Here is a 22,392-nt window from a genome sequence, read left to right as displayed (position 1 = left end):
CTGTTGGCATCCCGTCTGAGAGTAGAGCATGCTTTTTATTCTCTGACTGATAGACTGGGCTCCTTTGAAACTATGTGGGGGATTGGACGGGACACTTGTTCTTAACTTTTAAGTGTGTGTGCTGGGTACCTTAGTTAATGGTTAGTGTACAATGAATGTTGCTGATTATGTGGTAGCATTTTTGGGTTAGTTTTTTTAGTTTCACCTTTCAGCCTGTTTAGATTTAACTGTTTGGTATTTTCAGTTAGTTCTGCACCCACCCACAGGGTGAGTGGTAGGGCAGGTCACCTACTTACCGGAAGGTTGGTGGTTTGATCCCAGTCTGCATACCAAATCTTTGGGCAAGATACCACCCCATGTTGCTCTCTGAAGCAGTGTGTGAATGTCAGAACGCACTTAAAACAAAAAACAGTGCTTTACTGAATGGTTGTATATAAGAAACAGTCCATTTACCATGTCTATGACATGATTATAATGTGAACCCCCACCATGTCAGACTGACAAGGAGGATTCAGACCCGACCCTGACTCATGTGTGGATCTTAACCCTCCTTCAAAGTTCTGTAAGTAAGAAAAAACAGCAGAGTGCTCCTTTTCTTTCAGTCATCACTGAGATGTGATGACTTGTTTTCATTCGTTAGTATGGTCAGAGTGTGCTCTAGTCTGCCGTGGCTCTATTTTAAAATTAGACAACAAATGTTTTTTAGAAATGATAAATCTCCTTTCTTTAATTTTGGTTGTATTTCGTTTTTGTAAAAATGTTTTTGATCATTTGTACACCAACAAACTTAATTATTATTGTACATCATACATAAGAATCTGCACATTACACAGCCAGCGTCTTTATTTGAGTCAATGAACCAATGCTCAGATATTCCTGTATTTTGTCTTAAGGTGTCTGATGACATTTCAGTATCAGCAGCAGCTCATATGGGCTGGCTGACAATTGAGATCCTCCGTGTTTTGGTGTTTTTACACTATTTCCTGGTTAAGATATCAGCTCTTGCACTGCACGTTAGCAAACTCAACCAGTGTTGTAGAAACTTGCCATGACATTACAGACACACCAACATACACTGACATGTACAGAACGTTAAATGTTAGGAAAGGTCAGATCTCATGAACATCAGTAGAAACTAGGTGATGTTCTACTCTTGGGCTCTACTGTGTTATATATGATCTGCAGACTGTATATAACACTGCTGTAGTGATCTACAGACAGAGGCACAGACACAGGACAGACAGCTCTTGTTCACTCACCAAATCAACAGACAAAAGTGTGCAGCAAAGAAAAAACAGTCCCAGAAAGTTACCGTGAAGTTCAAACAAACACACCATTATCAGTCATGCATACCCATCGATCGCTTGTTATTATTGTTCAGTCTGATCAGGTCGAGTTTTGCAGTTAAAGACAATGGTGAGCTGTGACTTTGACATTATTGATCACTGACAGAAATTCCTATTCGCAGCCTTTGAGGTTGGAACAGCAAAGAGATTTCCGCCGTCAACAGCGGAGGACAAAAGTTGGTTAGCAGCACTGCCACAGAGTTCTGTTTTTAAAGGAAACACCTGAATGCTTTGGTAATGAGGCCATGTGATCGATCACTGCTGTGAGTGAGGTCGGGTGTTTAAAATTATTAAAATTTTCATGTTTTTAAAAACACAATCCAAATCCAGGGCTGTCAAACTCCAGTCACTGAGGGCCGCTGTCCTGAAGCTTGTCCATGGTGCAACACACCTGAATAACGTTAGTGGCTAATTAGCAAGACTATAAAGTTTGACTGCAACCCCTAACCCTACTCAAGTAACTTAGAGTGAAGTAAAGGGTTTTGAAAAATGTACTTCTAAAAGTACTTTTATTGCACCATGTTCATTCACTCATGAGCTGCTGTTACACGAATCAAAGGGCTGAACTGCCTCCTCAGCTTGCAGTCAAGTCCTATAAAGTCTTATTAATGTTATTCAGGTGTGCTGCAGCAGGGACACATGGAAAAGTTTAGGACCACAGCCCTCGAGGACTGGAGTTTGACACCTGCACCTATGAAATTAACTTCGGTCAAATATTCAAGTGCAAAACTAATTACTACATTTACATTTTTACAAACAATGAAAATTATTATTTTGTCCAGATACACAACTAGATCCAGTGACTAACATCTACATGGGACCTGACACTTACCTGCATTGGAGATTTGGGTCGAGGCGGTCCAGGTGAGATGGGACGGAGCATATGATTGGTGCTGAGATCTGGACTATCAGGTGGACTCTCGTCTTCTGGTGGTGATGGGGTTCTCGCGAGTCGTAGAGGTCCTGAATCACTGATGAACAGGACAGAAACTAAGCAAAGACTTCTGTCACACTCACATTCAAACTTAGTGTTGAAAATTTGTTAAATTGTTTATAAAATAATTAAATGAAGCCATTTTATTATGTTAATATATAAACAATGCAAATGTTCTCATAAGTGTGTTGGCGCGTGTTTGAGGGTTGAGAGCTTCATTCAGCGCTGTTGTCTGGATTTGAAAATTTGCACACGTAGAGTGCAGAGGGTTTTTGCAGCATGCTTACATACATGATAATGGTTAGAATAGTCTCTGGGTCAGGAAGTCCGAAAAAGATGTCCTGAACTGAAATCAGCATAACAATAAGAGCAGATAGCCAAGGATACGTAGGGTGTATTTATGTGTCTGTGTCTTCCAGGAATCAGAGCAGATGGGAGGTCGGAAGTGAATGGATGGGAGGAGCACACTGCCGCATTTGTGTTGGGAGAAGATGGCCATAATAATCTTTTGTTATTGTCACAGTATATAAGCTGGACAGCCCGTTTCACCATTATTGTCAGGGCCCTTTGGATCAGCAGGTAGCTGATCAGTAGCACTGTTGTCTCTCTCTCGCCGGGGCGGAACTCAATGTGGGTTCATGCCCTCGGCTACGCACCCGTGAAGAGGAAACAGCTGAACCCTTACGCTGTTAGCATTTAAGCCGAGGGATGGCTGCTATTCATCGCTGGATCATTGTGTGACTCGCGTCAGTGTAGCCGGGCTCTCAAAGTATAAAGCCTTTGTTACTTCTGTGCCTTTGTGCTAACGTGTATGTTCTGTATATAAATTCCCGGACCCGTCCCTGTGTTCCCTGAGAGGATTCCTTGTAGCGAGTGATTGTAGAGTGGCCGGTGGCGAGCAGTGAGTGATCGAAGAGGAGCGAGTGTTTTCCCCCCATCCTCCCCACCTTGGATTCCCTGGAGCCCACACCCCTGTCACCTTTGTATATGGCACTATTCCCTACGCTGTCTGTACATACACTTGGTGGAACGTGTAAAAAATTCCACTGTGTCCTTCTCAAGTTGGAGCGTCCTGCGTGTGAGTCCTCAGTGATTTGTGACAGTCATCCTTTCTGAGTAGCAGACCAGTGGTTCACACAGAAGTTCAATGCTTCAACTTGTAATTTCAACTGCTGAAGCAAATTAAATCTTTTTAACCGACAGAAATTTCTCCTGAATCCCTTCTGAAAAATTTGAACACGACAACAGCTGCAGTCAGAAGTTTTCATCCACTAATCATGGCCATGAATGTTAGGGTAATTTTGTGCTATTCATCATTTCTCTGAACTGTTCTTTTTCCAGGATGTAACCTAAAAAAAAAAAAAACCAGAAATTTTATTCTCTACAATCCACATAGGAAAAAAGTATACATACACCCGCTTACATTTTTAATAAGTGGTGCTGAATGTCTTTTAACATTAAAAGGTAAGGTATTTTAACTTTACATTACTAAGTAGAAGTTTTTTGGATCAGTCAACACTTTGTTAGGTCTGGAAGACCCAAACTGTCCCCCTCAGGTTCAGAGGAAATTGGTTGGTTCAAGAATACCCAGGAACCACCAAGGCTCAAGCTTGCCATGAACTGGAAACATCTCAGGAACTAAGAGGGTGCCATCCAAGAAAGAAGCCCCTGCTCCATAATCAACACCTTTAAACTCAACTTGCAACTGCCCACACTGGACTTCTGTGCAAACTACAGTTTGTCCAAAGTGAACACCACATTCGAACATAAGGATGCCCGTAAGTGCAGGTGGCACTAGGACACCCTAGGTCACAGTTCGATGATCAGTTTTGTAATCATATCATCAGCTATGCAGCCATATGTTCTGGGAACTCGGGTGAAGAGAGGAGCGGATCACCACCTGGTGGCGAGTTGGATCAGGTGGTGGGGGAGTACGCTGGACAGACCGGCTTCACCTAAACATTCAGTGATGGTGCAGTAGCAGTGGGAGATGCCCTGGTACGTCAGAGCTTCAACTCCCACCTGTTGTAGAGCTTGGACAAGCATTCTAAGGGTGGCTGGGGACATTGAGTCTGAATGCACCATGTTTAGTACATTGATAATTTCATTATTAAGTGTGCCTATGCCGAGTGGCACACTTATTACTATTCGTCAGATTTATACTTATTACTATTCGTCAGATTTATTCTTCTTATTAGGGTTAGGGTTAGTGTGCATAAGTGTGCCTATGCCAAGACCCAGTACAAGAGTTATTCTTCTATCCCAACTACTTTTTGAGTTACACGACGTTTTGTAACACCAAAAAAAACGGCGTTTTTCGCCTCTCAGTGCGATCTAATTCTGACTGCTCATCACTCTGGTTTCCAGGCACCCCTTGCTCTTGTCAGTGGCGCAATTGGTAATGACACGGGTCTGCAGACCAAACATTGTGGGTTTGATTCCACCTGGTTCAACCTTATTGTTTTCCATTACGAATTAATACACTACCACAGACCAGCAATTTATATTGCTAATTTATTACAATTCTGTAAAGTTTTATGATTTTAGCAGCTTTTCTAATATGGACCTCAGCTTCTTTTTTAAGCTACCAATTAATAGACTATGACACCGTGTGTGTGTGTGTGTGTGTGTGTGTGTGTGTGAGTAAGAGATAGAGACTATTTTTAGCTTTTGGGGCACAGCATCTTATTGTTGGATTCAAACTGAGCAGATACAGACTAATTGACTAATTTCAGTCATCACCTTTACATCTGGCCCACTTTGCGCCAGAATGGGGAAATCGGCGGGTGTCGCGCTAAACAACAGCAGCACGTTTAAGTTTGATCGGCTGTTGTTAGAATTTTTTTTATATTAATTTCTAGTATCAGCTGATGTTTGCTGGAGCCACAGCTATAAAACCTGCTGGTCATGATATTGGTTTGTATATCTGGTGAGAGGGAAACATGAAGATGAAACAAGGAGATGTCCTTACTGAATCATCAGAGCTGAACAGGTGATGGAGAAACAGGTTTACCTTTTAGGTGACATGAATGAGTTGAAGGGAAGTTATGAGCTGTTTCTGAGAGACAAATAACACCAGGATCCTTTTCTAAGTAGCTGACAGCTGGTAACTGTGCAGGGGCGAATCTAGCAAAGTTTTGCCAGGGGGCCAGGCAGGGCATTAACAGGGAAAGGGGGACACAAAGAAATACTTTTCTTTCTTATTCTCATTTAAAATATCTGGCTTTTATTTAATAATTATCTGAATCTTACGAACAACGTTTTTATCTGACGTAAAATGTATAGAAATCATACATATACCAACAGGAATATGTATGACAGTGATGTAAGCTGACTTAAAGCCTTTTGTTTTCATTCAAAGGCTTTAAGAAAGCGTGTTCATGCAAACATCATCATGTCTGCCGTGGTACAATGGGACTTTTGCTCCTGAACTTCTGCGCACAGCGTCTGCAAATCGGGGCTGTACGAAGTCACTTCATCTTTACGCAAGACTGTAAGCTGTCATCTGTAAGGCGCGAGCAGTGTTTGTTTTTACCGTAGTTCATGGTGGAGAAGGGCTGCTCTGCTGAGTTTTGCTCCCTGTAGCCGGCAATGGCAAACAACACTCATTGGCAGCAGCATAGGCACACTTAAAATTTCTTCTGAAACTTTCTAGTTTTATATTGCTAGTTTATATTCAGAAGACACGTCTTCTCCTGAGGACAGAGCAAAATTCCTGGGGAAAAAATATATATATATATTTTTACTGTCTGAGCCACAAAGAAAGGACTTATGCAAGTAAGAAGTGTCAGAAGCCATTCCATCTCTTAATCTAGACCTTCCCAAAGTGTGGGGCCCGCCCCCTGGGGGGGGCGCAGCGCCATTACAGCGGGTCGCGGTATGAAAAGGGAAAAAAAAACCTGAACGCTTAGACACTGCTAGCACGGGGCACCCACAAACGCAAAGCAGGAAATGAAGCATCGCTGAATATGTTTCCAAACCAACTTCATTCTAAGCCAAAGACTAGAAAATATGGTGAAGCAAATCTTCCCTTTGGCTTCACCTGCACCAGTGTCCTGCAGGATTAATTTTCCGTTCGTCGGGAGCAGCGCTGAGCTCTCCAAATCACGGACAAATAGGATCCCACATTCTTGATTTTTAGTTCACAAACACTTGTTGTAATGACTAACTACTCCTGACATGTTGGAGATGTTTGCTCTTTATACAGTAAAGTTACAGCGGGATACAAATAACATCAGGCTGATCCTGACACGATTTGTTCCCCCAGTTCAAATCACAGGCAAACAGGATTCCACAGCTGTTTATGTTTTTGAACCCATTTTTCACAGAGAGCCTTTTTTTGAAAAATGTATTGACAGCAATGTTGAACATTATTACACAGGAAAAAACAACTACACGTAAAATAATGACACCGTGACGCCTCTGCCTTTGTAAATGGAGGGACAGTAACTGCGTGTAAAACCTGCAGACAGTCAGATTAACAGTATTTTGTCTCTATCTGCTATTCTGCAATTCATCTCATGTAAACAATAACATGGCCACAGCGTGACGTGGAAAAAGGCACATACCTTTGACGTTGCGTGACGAACTCTGTATTCCTCGTCCACACGTAAACGCAAAAAAGGAGTTTAAAAAAATCTCAGTTTTCTGTGATTCGAAACGCCGTTTATGTGGACGAAACAGCTGCGTGTTCAAAAATACCCGTGTAGGTGCGGACACAGCGTAAAAGAGTTAGTAGTTTATTTCCTTAATACCTGTAATTTATTGCAGGTTACTTGTATTTGTTTAATTGTTTACTAAATGTTTGAAGTGTGAAATAAACCACGATGGAGCAAAATAAGGGTGTGTGAGGTTGGAGGATGTGTTTGTGCGTGCGTGTGCGAACATTTTTCTTGTAAAACAAAGGGGGGCGTAGCAAAAAAGGTTTGGGAAACACTGTCTTAATCCTAAATAAATTCTGAAGAACTTTCTGGAAAAAGAACAGTTCAAAGAAATCATTAAAAGCCCCAAATTACCATGACATCCATGTCCATGATGAGTGGATTAAAACTCTATGGGTACTTTACAATGACCAGTTAATAAATCTGTGAAGGTTCTCAGTCATCCAGGTTATCGTAGTCCAGATGCTTTTCTTTCCAAGCTCCTTAGATGACCAGTTAAAATGCATGTGTTTGAACTGTGGAAGGAAACTGGACTATTATCTTTAAATCCCAGCCACCCAAACTCTAGTTTGATTGGTTTATGTTGAAAGAATAACTAAAAACAGAATAATAAAATTGATTTTTTCTAAACCCATTGCTGCCATCACATTGTACAATCAGTTTAAGACACTGAAACCAAACGCTGATCTACCTTCGTTTTCCTCAGTTATGGAAAAAGCTTGTACTGACCTCGGAGCCCCTTGGATGGTGAATATCTTGTCAGAGTGCTGCTCTCCCAGTTTGGTCATCACTTCGTACAGTTCTCTGCACACCTGGATGGTTTAAAAGAGACATTTTTCAGTTCAAATGATTTCGAAGAAAAAAAGAAAAGCAACCCTGTTGGTTTAGGAAATGAAAAACTCACCAGTGAGATCTCACGATGAAACTTTGCTTCAAGATTCGTTACACTCTTGAAGGTGCTGATGTAGAAGCCAACTCGGCTGCAGAACACAAAAGTAAAACTTGGTTGTTGTTGTTTTTATAAATACTACAATTTGGGGCTGTGAAGGTTCTCTTCTCTTCTCTTTTTTTTTTTTTTTGCCTGTCCCGTTTGGCTCTTTTGCCATCAGAATTATTGTCTAAAGGCGAGGAAAGATGCCCAACGGATTTACTTTACCAAATGGACCATCCCAGCCTTGCCGTAATGGTCTATTTGATTCACCTTTTATTGTTTATTTTATTTTTTATTTTCACTTGCTAAATACGGGACAGACTTGAATGAGGAAAAGAAAAGGGAGAAAGGAAGAGGGGGAAAAAACAGCGGAGAAGAGGGACGGGGATAAAGGGCAAAAAACAAAAACCAACTAAATAAGCAGACAAAAAATACATCTATCAATCACCTGGATTACCTGTTGAGAAAGAAAAAAGAAAACAATAAAACGAGAGCAATACTGGTGCGACCAACTGTTCGAGTAACAAAAAAAATAAATAAAAAATACTCCGCAACTCTGAAAGTCTCCGTGTGGTCAACAGCAGACACACATTGTGCCCCTATCATGGTCTAAACCAATCAAAGATAGTCAGGGGCGGGACCTCTCTGATTGGTCGTGGTCCAGATATTCATGTAATCCGTGTATATGTTTGAAAGTCCAGGGCGGGCAGACAGACAGAGGTGAGTAGCTTGAATAAAGCGATATCGATTCATATTCACATCCTGAATCAACTTTTAAATATAAATGGATTTTGCCAGAAATGACAGAATCTCAGGTTAAAGCTCACAAAACTATTTCAACAAACAGCAAATGAGAGCACGTAAACAGATGCCACACAAAGACGTAAACGCGGACCCGACACATCCGAATCAGCTTTCTCTTCCTCGGCTTTCTCACCCAACGGCCCTCACACGGCATCGGGGCTGAAAAGCCGACAGCTCACTGATCCTGATGCGTCGGGTCGGTGCTGTGTTTACGTCTTTTTTTGCGCTCGATTCTGAGTCGCGAACCGGTCGCAGCAGATGGCCCCGCCCCTCCCTGAGCCGGTTCTTCCGGAGGTTTCTTCCTGTTAAAAGGGAGTTTTTCCTTCCTACTGTTGCCAAAGTGCTGCTCATAGGGGGTCATATGATTGTTGGGTTTTTCTCTGTATCCATTATTGTAGGGTCTACCTTACAATATAAAGCACCTTGAGGCGACTGTTGTTGTGGTTTGGTGCTGTGTAAATAAAATTGAATTGAATAGAGGAACTGCAGGAATGAGTCACTGATCCATAGTCTGATCAATTACCAATTCAATTAAACATATTTGTTCAATATGTGCGGTGAAGGACATGTCCTGGTCAAAAATGACTCCAAGGTTCCTCACAGCGTTACTGGAGGCCAAGGTAATGCCATCCAGAGTAAGAATCTGGTTAGATACCATATTTCTAAGATATTCAGGGCCGAGTACAATAACCTCAGTTTGATCTGAATTAAGAAGCAGAAAGTTAGCGGCCATCCAGGTCTTTATGTCTTTAAGACATTCCTGCAGTTTAACTCATTGGTGTGTGTTATCTGGCATCATGGACAGATTGAGCTGGGTGCCATCTGCATAGCAGTGTAAATGTATGCTATGTCTTCTAATGATGCTGCCTAAGGGAAGCATGTATAATGTAAACAGAACTGGTCCTAGCACTGAACCCTGTGGAACTCCATAATTAACCTCAGTGTGTGAAGAGGACTCTCCATTTACATGCACAAACTGGAGTCTATTAGATAGATATGATACAAACCACTGCAGCACAGTAGAATAGAATAGAATAGAATAGAATAGAATAAAATTCAACTTTGTTGTCATTGCACATGCACAGGTACAGGGCAACGAAATGCAGTGTGCATCCATCCAGAAGTGCTTTAGTGATATAGATATATTACAATATATATTAGCAATAATATAGATATGTGAGTATATTACAGAAATGGGTCTATTATGGTATGTTATAATGTACACGGTATGAAGTATGTTGTGAATATTCTATAACTATATGTACAGGCTGTAGTGAGTACAAGCTATGTACAGGCTATGAACAGGATATAAATATGAAAAACTATACAGAAATCTGAGATATACAGCTATACAGAAATGGGAACTATGCAAGTTGTAAACAGTTGTAGAATTAAAATTATCATATTGTACAGAATGATTATTTACACAGAGCTATACAGTAGTGCAGTTAAAATAAGTGAGATATGTGGATAATTTCTACAGAGGTATGTAAAGTGCTAGTGGTTGTGAGTGGTGGTTCAGTCCATGTTATTATTGTGTGTTTGACGGTACAGTTGTCCATTGTGTGTGTAGGTGGTTGTGGGTGTGTGTATATGTCCAGTCCATGAGTTTAACGTGGGTCAGATGTCAGGAGGCAGAGTTCAGGAGTCTGACAGCTGTGGGGAAGAAGCTGTTCTGGTACCTGGTGGTCTTAGTCCGGAGGCTCCTGTAGCGCCTCCCAGAGGGCAGGAGGGTGAAGAGTCCATGTGATGGGTGACTGGGGTCTTTGATGATTTTCCCAGCCCTTTTCAGACACCGCTTCCTGTAGATGTCCTTTAAGGCAGGAAGTGGTGCTCTGGCGATGCGCTGGGCAGTTTTCACGACCTTCTGCAACGCCTTCCGGTCCGAGGCAGAGCAGTTCCCGTACCAGACTGTTATACAGTTGGTCAGGATGCTCTCGATGGTGCAACGATAGAAGTTCACCAGGATGTCTGAGGACAGGTGGTTCTTCCTCAGAGTCCTCAAGAAGAAGAGGCGCTGGTGAGCCAACCAGCTTGGAGCAGTTGGTCGTCCAGGTGAGATCCTCGGAGATGTGGACTCCCAGGAACTTGAAGCTGCTCACACGCTCCACAGCCGTCCCCTTAATGTGGATGGGTGGATGTGGGTCAGCATTCCTCCTGTAGTCCACGATGAGCTCCTTGGTCTTCTCGGTGTTAAGCAGCAGGTTGTTTGTGTCGCACCACTCAGCCAGACGATCCACCTCCTCCCTGTAGGCGCCCTCATCGTTGTCACTGATGAGGCCAATCACCGCGGTGTCATCTGCAAACTTAATGATGGTGTTGGAACCATCAGCAGGTCTGCAGTCGTGGGTGAAGAGGGAGTAGAGGAAAAGGCTCATCACACAGCCTTGTGGTACACCGGTGTTCATCGTGATTGTAGATGAGCAGTGGTTATCCAGCCGGACATGTTGGGGGCGGTTGGTCAGGAAGTCCAGTAACCATTTGCACATGAGGGAACTGATGCCCAGGTCTGTCAGTTTCCTGATGAGTTGTGAGGGGTGGATTGTATTGAATGCTGAACTGAAGTCTATAGGGCTTTGGAGCGTGATGTCACGGGGGTGGGCGTGGAAAGGATTTTGGCCCGATCCGCCATTTTGGGGGTCTAAGTAAGGAGCGAAATCATAGACATGGTTCGTACTTGCTGTGTGGTCGGCTGCAATGTTCGATCTTACGACCGGCACGGGAATAAGTTTGGATTGTCTTTTTATGCTTTCCCAACCTGGAAGCAACATGAAGGAGCTCATGTATCGGATATTACCAAACGAAGGCGTCTAGCCTGGATAGCAGCTGTGAGACGAGCTGATATCATGTTCTGTTACGTCTCCAGATATCAGCTGGTGTGCTCAAGACATTTTCATTCCGGTAAGTTCTAAATATGTTCACATCACACTTTATAGCTGAATAATATCATCGTCTCTGAACTTATAGAAATTGCGATCAAACATAGAATGGAGTGACTTGATTGGTTGATGTAAAGACAATAAATGAAATGAGACAGGAAGGACACAAATTGGCGTTAATAATTTACCCGATTATCAATGTGTTAATTTGCATGTACTTTACAATTATGGGCATATAATATGATAACGATATTTTAGCAGTTAAATGATAAATGTGTAACATTAATTATGGTGGGGGGTGGAAAATGGCTATTTCACTCGATGCACTCCAGCTGACTTACTTTGACGACGTACTCAGAGTTTGGCGGCTTGAAAATAGCCAAATCTTGCACCCAGCCATTTGTAAATTGGATGTGCGCCTCCAGTGACTTGTAATTACGAAACTGGTTCGCTGTGTAAGCGCTTACTCCACAAACAAGATACGTGAAGATATCGGGGTAGGACAGTGGCGGTAAGTCGTCTGGGTCTTTACTCCACTGCCGTATTTCAAATGGGTCCAGATTTGCGATGCACTCTATTTTTTTTCAAGTACTGCTGCTTCGCCTCTGGACGCAATCGGTCTCTATACCGTCCGTTTTCTTTTGAGCTGCTTTTAAGCATGTTTCTTGTCGTTGTCGTTCCAACACAGTGTGTTTGTTTTGATTCGTAGACCCCGAAAATGGAGCTGCGCTCCCACAATGCATTGCGGCGTGACGTCAACTCCAAAGCCCTATAAACAGCATTCTGGCGTAGGTGTTGTTGTTGTCCAGGTGTGAGAGGACAGAGTGCAGTGCGATGGAGACTGCATCCTCTGTGCTCCTGTTCTGGCGGTATGCGAATTGGTGGGGGTCCAGGGTGGGGGGAGACAGGATTTGTAGTGTGCTAGGGCCAGCTGCTCTAAGCACTTAGTGATGATGGGGGTGAGTGCTACTGGGAGGTAGTCACTGAGGCTAGATGGGTTGGAGTTTTTGGGTATCGGGACAATGGAGGTGGATTTGAAGCAGGCCGGTACCACAGCGTGGGCCAAGGACAGGTTGAATATGTCTGTCAGCACTCCTGCAAGCTCCCCAGAACACGCTCTGAGAACACGCCCGAGGATGCCATCAGGACCTGCAGCCTTGTGGACATTACCTGTAATACCTACAGCATGTTCTAATCGCTCTAATAGGATATTATGGTCGACAGTATCGAACGCTGCACTGAGGTCTAGCAGGACAAGCACAGAGACGAGTCCACTGTCAGAGGCCATAAGAAGATCATTTGTAATCTTCACTAAAGCTGTTTCTGTGCTGTGATGAGCTCTGAAACCTAACTGAAACTCTTCAAATAAACCATTCCTCTGCAGATGATCTGTTAGCTGTTTGACAACTACTCTTTCAAGGATGTTTGATATGAAAGGAAGGTTGGAGATTGGCCTATAATTAGCTAAGACTGCTGGGTCTAGAGATGCTTTTTGAGTAAAGGTTTAACTACCCCTTGTGATGTCCACGGGTCATTTTTGTCCTCTAAAGAAATCTTTTGCTATCAAAAATGTGTTTTTTATTCATCAAATGGTCTGAAAATAACAGAAGTTATTCATTACTATACTATGAATGATTGGAATAAGTTTTAAGTAATTTGATTTATTTATGTGGTTTTTATTGTATTTTATAACGTTGGTGGTCCTCGTGGACAAAAATGACCCCAAAGTACAAAGTGTTGCAAAGAGCCGTATTTTCACACCATACTGCTTTCAAACATCTTTGATCTTGGATCACTGATGTGTGGGGTCAAGCACTGGTCATAACAACCACAACAGGCAGCACAATGAGGAGGCAGGTGCTCTATATTCAATGAAATTTTATTTATACAGCGCCAAATCACAACAACAGCCGCATCAAAGTGTTTCGTATTGTAAGGTAGACTCTACAATAATACATACACAGAAAGTATCCTCAAAAGCCTCCATTGCACTGGAGATTTGCATACTTTGATGAGCATACTTTTTTTTACCATGTTGTGCAAAGCAATGACCAGTAGGACAAAGCACATATTGTCCTCTAGTATAATGAGGAGGGAGAATCAATGTTCAGGAAGATCCAGGGTTAGAAGATATAGAAACTATTTGTCAATATTTAGAGCACATGCTACCCTTTCTCTGAAAAAGCACATCAGCCACCTGCAGAAGTGGAAGAAGGCTATGAAGTGAAGAAAAGTGATGAAGAATCTGAACTATGTTCAAGTAGGTTCTCAGGCATCCAGGACATGGTAGTCTGAGGAGCTTGGAGAGAAAGTGACTGGGCTTCTTGAAGTTTCTTGAATTTTCAGAATGTGAAACTGAAATAGAAGATGTGTCAGAGGACTACACATCATCCATTTCAATTATCAATCAATCAATCAATCAATCTTTATTTATAAAGCACTTTTCATACAAAAAAAAAATGTAGCACAAAGTGCTTTACATAGTTAAAAGCAGCCCACCCCACCCTCCAACTCACTCCCCACACTCTCATTAACATAAATGATGTGAATACACACATACCCCCCCCCCCTCCCACACACACACACACACACACACACACACACACACACACACACACACACACACACGCGCACACTTAAAGAGTAAAAATTGGGCTGGGCTCGCATGAGCCAAGTGAGGAAACACTATAACAGGGAGCCGTCTGCACCGGGAGCCGGTCACAGACCGCAGCCTCCAGGCTGGGCACACAGCAGGAGGGAGGCCAAGGAGCCCCCCAGCCAGGCTGAGAGGACCCCCAGAGACCCAGCAGCCAGTCGATCACAGCCCCGGTGCAGAGAGCGCCCTCTGAGGAAACACTGGAGATATGACACAATAGGATATATACAGGGTAAAACGATAAAGTAAATAAGAACAGGATACAATATAAATATAAATAGAGTAAGAAGATTAAAAAATGAATAAGAATAAAATCAATAAATATTAGGTAAAGTCTAAATTAATAATAGAATAACAGGATAGAATAAATAAGCATAAAATAAATAAACGCTAAGTAAAAGCTAAATTAAAAAGGTGGGTCTTGAGCCTGTTCTTAAAAACATGTACGTTCTCTGCGGCCCTGAGCTCCTCCGGCAGGCTGTTCCACAGACGAGGACCATACCACTGAAAAGCTGCCTCTCCGTGAGTATGTGTCCTGACTTTAGGGACAATTAAAAGGCCAGCACCAGAGGACCTCAGGGTCCGCGAGGGTTCGTATGGTAAAAGCAGATCTGAGAGATAAGAAGGCCCAAGACCATTAAGACATTTAAAAACCAATAAAAGAACTTTAAAATCGATCCTGAAACACACGGGGAGCCAGTGCAGCGATTCTAAAACCGGTGTAATGTGGGCCCGCCCTCTGGTCTTCGTCAGCACACGAGCTGCCGAGTTTTGCAAAAGTTGTAAAGTTGAAATATTCTTCTTAGGAAGACCAGAGAGCAGGGCATTACAGTAATCAATGCGACTGGTAATAAAAGCATGCATCAGCATCTCTGTGTTGGCCCGAGAGAGAATAGGGCGGACTCTGGCTATATTTTTTAGATGATAAAATCCAATTTTGGTCACATGTTTAATATGTGGGATAAAACCAAGCTCAGAGTCAAAAATAACACCCAGGTTTTTCACTTGTAGTGAAGGACATAGTGAAAATGCCTCTAATTTAGACAAGAGTTTCTCTCTCTGAGCCTTGGGACCGACGATTAAAACTTCAGTTTTGTCCTGGTTAAGCTGTAAAAAGTTTTCTGCCATCCAAGATCGTATATCTAAGATACAGTTAAAAAGGGCATCCATTGGTCTGGTGTCATCAGGAGACACGGAGATGTACAGCTGAGTGTCATCAGCGTAACTGTGGAAGTTCACTCCATGCCTCCTGATGACACTGCCGAGAGGGAGCATATACAAATTAAAAAGTACAGGGCCTAAAACCGACCCTTGAGGCACACCACATGTCATTTTATGGATCTTAGAGGAGCATGTATCCATACTCACCATAAAAGATCTGTCAGAGAGATAGGAAGTGAACCAGTTGTGTACAGCACCAGAGAGGCCCACCATGTGTTTCAGTCTGTTTAAAAGAATAGCGTGGTCTACTGTATCAAAGACTGCGCTTAGATCCAGCAGCACCAGGACTGAGAGCTTTTGGGCGTCCCAGTTACATCTAAGATCATTTAAAACCTTTAGGAGAGCCGTCTCTGTGCTGTGGTTCACCCTAAATCCAGACTGGAATATCTCCAGGATCTGTCTATCATTGAGAAAATCAGTAATCTGAGTAAAAACAAGTTTTTCTAAGACTTTACTTAAAAATGGTGAGTTGGATACAGGTCTGTAGTTATTAAAATCATTACAATCCAAATTGCTCTTCTTCAGAAGGGGCCTCACCACCGCCGTTTTAAAGGCAGCAGGGAAGACACCCAACTGAAGAGAGCAATTCATCATGTATAAAAGCTCAGCCTCAAAAAATCCATAAAGTGTTTTAAAGAGTGAAGAAGGGATTGGATCTAAAAGACATGTGGTGGGTCTCACTGTGGAGAAAACTTTCTGAAGGTTCTCAGCATTAACCAGGACAAAGCTGTCCAGTGTCTCCTCAGGTACAATCGAGCCCTCAGATGTGTTTACAATCATATCGCGATTAGATAAAATATCAGATCTGATGGCGCTGATTTTTCCCCTGAAGTGGTCTGCAAACTGCTCACAGAGCGAGTCTGTGGGGGTTCTTTGGGAGCTGTTAAAATCAGGGTTAAATAAATGATCTATGGTGGAAAAGAGGACCTTGGGATTATTTTTGTTATTACTGATTATTTTGGCGAAGTATGAATTTCTTGAATTCCTTAATGTATTATTGTACATTTTAAGTTGCTCGCAAAATATTTGATGGTTGATAGTATTTTTATTTTTCCTCCACCTCCTTTCTGCTGCCCTGCAATTTCTTTTGAGTTTTTTGACTTCTTCGTGATGAAGACAAAGAATCAAGCAGGAAAGAGGAATCAGCTGAGACAGAGGAATATTTGCAGTAACGTGAGGAAACACTGATCTGGTCTTCTAACCTTCCCAGTGACAGACGATGCATGACTCTCTCATGTGCCTCAGAGAAAGATGATCTACCACAGTCCAAGCACATGTGCCAGGTCCCATACTCCTTCAGTGGCTTTTCTACTCGAGTACTGAAAGCATTATACACAGTGTATTCTGCTTGTATTCTGCTTTTTAACGTTCACGTGCCAATGGATGCATCAGAGACCAAGTTGGGGTTCAGTAACTTGCCCAATGACACCTTGGTAAGAACTCCAGACTAGAGCACACAGAGATTGAACCAACAACCATCCAATTAGCAGATGACCTGCTCTACAGCCAACTCGATGACGAACAAGGAGGGACAACGAGAGAGGAAGAAAAATGGACCGAATGCAGCTGTAGGCATATGTGGGTGTGTTGATTCTTACTGCCGTGCATCCAGTAGAGTCGCTACGGCCAGTTTATGACATCCTGAGTCTGGTAGAGAAGTTTTAAAGGTGACACAAGATTAATCACAGAAGCACAAAAAGGACATAATTTCTTGATAAAGACACAATAGATGATCATCGTTCATGACACAAACGTGCTCCCATTTGAGGTGTATGGTGTGTGTTGGTGTTGACTTGACTTGAAACACAAGTGGGTGTTCCTCCTGCTGTGATGTAAGATCCTGGTACTGATGTGACTGTATGAGCACCAAGTCCCCTTCAAAGGACTCTGTCCCCTCCAACAGAACATCCAAGTAAACCAGGGAACTTTGAGACAAAAACATGGGCAGCATGTGATGCAGGTCCAGCTGTACATGGAACATGCTCTTGTGCGATGGCAAACCGTCTGTCCTGCAGTCAGGACACGCGAGTTGTCCCTAACATTGCAGGTTTCCAAAAGAAAACAATCACCTGTAACAGCTTGTTTACTGTATATGACCCTTGGCCTGCAACTGCAGAAAGAATGCTGTCCATGATGGGACCAGTGCAGAGGAATAAACCTGAGCTTCCTCCTGCACTTGGGTCAAATATGGACACGCCTTTGTCCTCATGAAAGTTTGCCTTCACTCAGACTCATGCCCTCCTACCATGCCAAAATATAGAAAACTGTCAGGCAATGAGTTGAAATAAAGTTGAATAAAACCTTGAAACACAGAGATGGATGATATTTTATACTTGTTGCTTTATAAACAGTCAAAGCAAACGGGGTCATTTTTGAGCCCTGAGGACCACAGGTGTGATTATGTGCTGCCATTTAAAATTTATAAATGGTTCAAAAAAAGAATTCTCACTAAAGTTCAACATACAGCACTCTGTATGTTGAACTTTAGTGAGAATTCTTTTTTTAATTTTTAATTTTTATTTTTTTTTTAATATTTAATTTAATTAAATATTTAATTTTCTTGCTTTATTTTCGCTAAAAAACAGGGTGTATTTTTAGTAAACAAGGTCTGGTGGCCCTAAAATGTAAAATGTTGGGTAAATTATGTGTTAATGTGTTGGTCTTGAGTAAAACTAAGGTGTAACACTGAATTGATTGTCAATTTATACTTTTTACTTTAAAAAAACAGTCAAATGAAGTGGGGACATTTTTGACCCCTGAGGACCACCAGTGTGATTATTTGCTGCCATTAAAAAAATTTATAAACGCTTGAAAAAAAACTTTCTCACTAAAGTTCAACATACAGCACTCTCTAGTTATTCAGATAGTCAAAATTATCTAAACAATTAAATATTTTATTTTCTCAATTTGTTTTCGCTAAAAAACAGGGTGTATTTTTTGTAAACAAGGTCTGGTGGCCCTAAAATGTAAAATGTTGAGTAAATTATGTGTTAATGTTAGAGATGGACCGATACCGATATTACGTATCGGTATCGGTCCGATACTGACCTAAATTACTGGATCGGATATCGGAGAAAAATAAAAAATGTAATCCGATCCATTAAATATCACGAAAGCACCTCACAAAACTTGCAACACGCCGTAACTCACCTCAGAACGTTAGCACGTCAGAGCAGTATGCATCACGTGATAGAGCGGCTGTGGCATGCGGGACCTGTCGGTGGTCTGGATAGCATTTGGAGCTTCGCTAGCAACCCAGCATTTCATCTCCGACAAAGTTATCCCGAGAGAAGTAAAGCAAGTGTGTAAGTCCATCTCTGAATGTAAAGCATTCCTGCGTTAAGCTTAACAAGCGATATATGGAGCGACTGACTCTCCTGCTGCTACTTCAATCATGAAACTGCTTAACGATCAGCTGATCGGCTTTTCTGTCGCGAGTCCGTCTCTCTAGTTTGTTTTTGGCCCACTTTGCACCAGAAAGAGTAAACCAGCGGCTGAACAACAGCAGCACGTTTAAGCTTGATCAGCTATTGTTAGAATGTATTTAATATTACTTTCTACTCGAGGATCTTTTTCTACGTAGCTGACGCTGGTAACTGTGCAGGGGCGGAGCTAGCAAAGTTTAGCCAGGGGGGCCGATAGGGCATTAACAGGGAAAAGGGGGCACAAAGACATACTTTTCTTTCTTATTCTCATTTAAAATGTCGAGCTTTTAATAAATAATTATCTGACACCCAAAGTTTTAATTTGATGTAAAATGAATAGAAGTCAATTACTGTATATAGTAACTGTTAAGTCTAATATACCCTAGTAAGCTATAGTACTTTGTCCTTTGGGAAGGTACCATCTGTGCAGTCTGCAATTTTGTTGAAGAAAGATGTTGAATCTATTTAATATTTCTTGAAAAATAATTGATTTCTGTGCATTTTTTTTCACACTGCATCAAATTAAGGTTGATTACGTCGATTAAGCATCATGAGGTGGAGCGTGAGGGGTGGTTCCCTATTTTTTATTTTTTTATTTTTGTTGTTGCTGGGAGTTGGAACCCTATTAGTTAGGTTGCTTAATATTTATGCTAAGTACTCTTTAAAATACCAGAATAGGGAGGATGGTGTAGGTTTAAGTTTATTAGATTGATCAGTATTGCTGAACTATGAAATATTTTTTTTTGCATACAGGTATAACAGAATAGCTTTAGTGTAGTTGTTGTTTTAAACTTGAGTATGAACTTATACAAAATGCAGCAAGATATTTAAAAAACAGTTTTGTTGATTAAAAAACACTATATCGGATTCATATCGGTATCGGCAGATATCCAAATTTATGATATCGGTATCGGTATCGGACATAAAAAAGTGGTATCGTGCCATCTCTAGTTAATGTGTTGGTCTTAAGTAAAACTAAGGTGTAACACTGAATTGATTGACAATTTATACTTTTTACTTTAAAAAAACAGTCAAATGAAGTGGGGTCATTTTTGACCCCTGAGGACCACCAGTGTGATTATGTGCTGCCATTAAAAATTTATAAACGCTTGAAAAAAAACTTTCTCACTAAAGTTCAACATACAGCACTCTCTAGTTATTCAGATAGTCAAAATTATCTAAACAATTAAATATTTTATTTTCTCAATTTGTTTTCGCTAAAAAACAGGGTGTATTTTTTGTAAACAAGGTCTGGTGGCCCTAAAATGTAAAATGTTGAGTAAATTTTGTGTTAATGTGTTGGTCTTAAGTAAAACTAAAGTGTAACACTGAATTGATTGACAAGTTATACTTTTTACTTTAAAAAAACAGTCAAATGAAGTGGGGTCATTTTTGACCCCTGAGGACCACCAGTGTGATTATGTGCTGCCATTAAAAATTTATAAACGCTTGAAAAAAAAATTCTCACTAAAGTTCAACATACAGCACTCTCTAGTTATTCAGATAGTCAAAATTATCTAAACAATTAAATATTTTATTTTCTCAATTTGTTTTCGCTAAAAAACAGGGTGTATTTTTTGTAAAGAAGGTCTGGTGGCCCTAAAATGTAAAATGTTGAGTAAATTTTGTGTTAATGTGTTGGTCTTAAGTAAAACTAAGGTGTAACACTGAATTGATTGACAAGTTATACTTTTTACTTTAAAAAAACAGTCAAATGAAGTGGGGTCATTTTTGACCCCTGAGGACCACCAGTGTGATTATGTGCTGCCATTAAAAATTTATAAACGCTTGAAAAAAAACTTTCTCACTAAAGTTCAACATACAGCACTCTCTAGTTATTCAGATAGTCAAAATTATCTAAACAATTAAATATTTTATTTTCTCAATTTGTTTTCGCTAAAAAACAGGGTGTATTTTTTGTAAACAAGGTCTGGTGGCCCTAAAATGTAAAATGTTGAGTAAATTTTGTGTTAATGTGTTGGTCTTAAGTAAAACTAAGGTGTAACACTGAATTGATTGACAATTTATACTTTATACTTTAAAAAACAGTCAAATGAAGTGGGGACATTTTTGACCCCTGATGAACTGCATTGTATGCAAATCGGGAGGACATCACAAGGGCTACAGCCAGCTTGAAGGCCTGTGGTACATAGCTGATTATTAGAGATAGGTTGATCATATTTAAGATCGAAGCATTAATTAATGGCAGGACTTCTTTGAGCAGTTTTGTAGGAATGGGGTCTAAAAGACACGTTGATGGTTTGGAGGAAGTAATTATTGAAGTTAACTCAGAAAGATCAATTGGAGAAAAAGAGTCTAACTTAACATCAATGGTACTAAGAGTAGCTGTAGAAACCATCGCAGGTTGCTACATATGGCCTGGAACTAATCAGTGTTTTAATAATAACTTGTTCAATCTATCAGGGATCATGTACAAAAGCAGTCTTCTCTAAGATGTCAGTATTAAAATCCAGACTCAAACCAGGAGCTCGTTGTTCAGGAGCTTTAACCTTTTTTCTTATAAGTTACTCACCCTGAAATTTTAGTTGCCCACTCAAACCTAGCATGCTATGTCAAAACTCACCGATCCCAAAGAGTAGGCAGTTCTTCCTGTAGACCAGTATTCAACTCATCAAACACCTTCTGTGCCTTTTTGAGCTCCTCCTCTGCCTACAGACAAAGTTCATGATTAAATCAACTACAAAACACCTGCACAGATACAACAGCTGCACAGGTAACAGGAAACAGCTGATCCTTTATCTTGTGAATGTCCGTCTACACATGAAATGACTCACTTTGATCATCTTGCGGTCATTCTTCATCCCAGACGTCTGCATGGTTTCCATGTGGTGTCGGGCACTGTCATAGTCAATGAGTTTGCGGCTTCTTTTGGCGACACGGGTCTGAAACGAAAAGAAGTTGAGCTTTCATGACATGCATCCATTTCAGAAAATCATTCCCTAACCAAACTGTTGATTGCCTTGAGATCTGGAAACTGCTGCAGGTATGCATCCAGATTTAGCAGTGTCGAGTCCACCAGCTTGTTGTGGAAGTCTTCCCACAATGCATCACAGTCCTGCAGAAAATAGAAACCTAGGTTTATGGTACATATTTCAGGTGGATTTTGGTGTTCTTCTGTACTCTGGGATGTTTTTATGACTCTGACCTTCCCGATGGTCAGGACGTCATCCTTTCCATGCCAGTCGGGTTCATAGACTTCGTGCAGAGACTGAGTCAGGTTGATGGATGCTTGCTGCATCCCTGCCAATGACAGTACAATTTCAGCTGGTGGTCACAATGGCAACATTTAACTTTGCTACTCACTGCGTAAAGAAGATAAGCTTTTCTCTATCGTCCTGTCCGGAAATTTTAAATAGTGAGGTCAGAGCTCTGCCCACCTGCGCCATCTAACTGAAACCTTTTCTGTGAGGCTATGTTAGTTTACTCAGGAGTTGTAGTTCAATTTAATTCAGTTCCATTTTAATTATACAGCACCAAATCATAACAGTCACCAATTATTACTTCCAGGCTGGAC

General features: G+C 41.3%; 1 protein-coding gene across 6 annotated transcripts in view; it reads right to left on the bottom strand.

The window, feature by feature from the left end:
- amph (amphiphysin) overlaps positions 1–22,392 on the bottom strand; it is a 47,862-nt gene that overhangs the window by 20,969 nt on the left and 4,501 nt on the right. For all 6 annotated transcript variants that reach the window (XM_080861262.1, XM_080861261.1, XM_080861265.1 and 3 more), the window contains exons 4-10: positions 22,024–22,118; positions 21,838–21,933; positions 21,653–21,760; positions 21,442–21,527; positions 7,846–7,921; positions 7,671–7,753; positions 2,179–2,317 (exon numbers count right to left, since the gene is read on the bottom strand). In XM_080861262.1, the coding sequence (XP_080717388.1) occupies positions 2,179–2,317; positions 7,671–7,753; positions 7,846–7,921; positions 21,442–21,527; positions 21,653–21,760; positions 21,838–21,933; positions 22,024–22,118 (683 nt within the window). The remainder of the gene's footprint in view (positions 1–2,178; positions 2,318–7,670; positions 7,754–7,845; positions 7,922–21,441; positions 21,528–21,652; positions 21,761–21,837; positions 21,934–22,023; positions 22,119–22,392) is intronic.

This window comes from Rhamphochromis sp. 'chilingali', assembly GCF_963969265.1.
Source record: "Rhamphochromis sp. 'chilingali' genome assembly, chromosome: 16".
Lineage (NCBI taxonomy): Eukaryota > Metazoa > Chordata > Actinopteri > Cichliformes > Cichlidae > Rhamphochromis > Rhamphochromis sp. 'chilingali'.
Note: the sequence above shows the minus strand (reverse complement) of the source record. Positions and strands in the feature narration are given on the sequence as shown.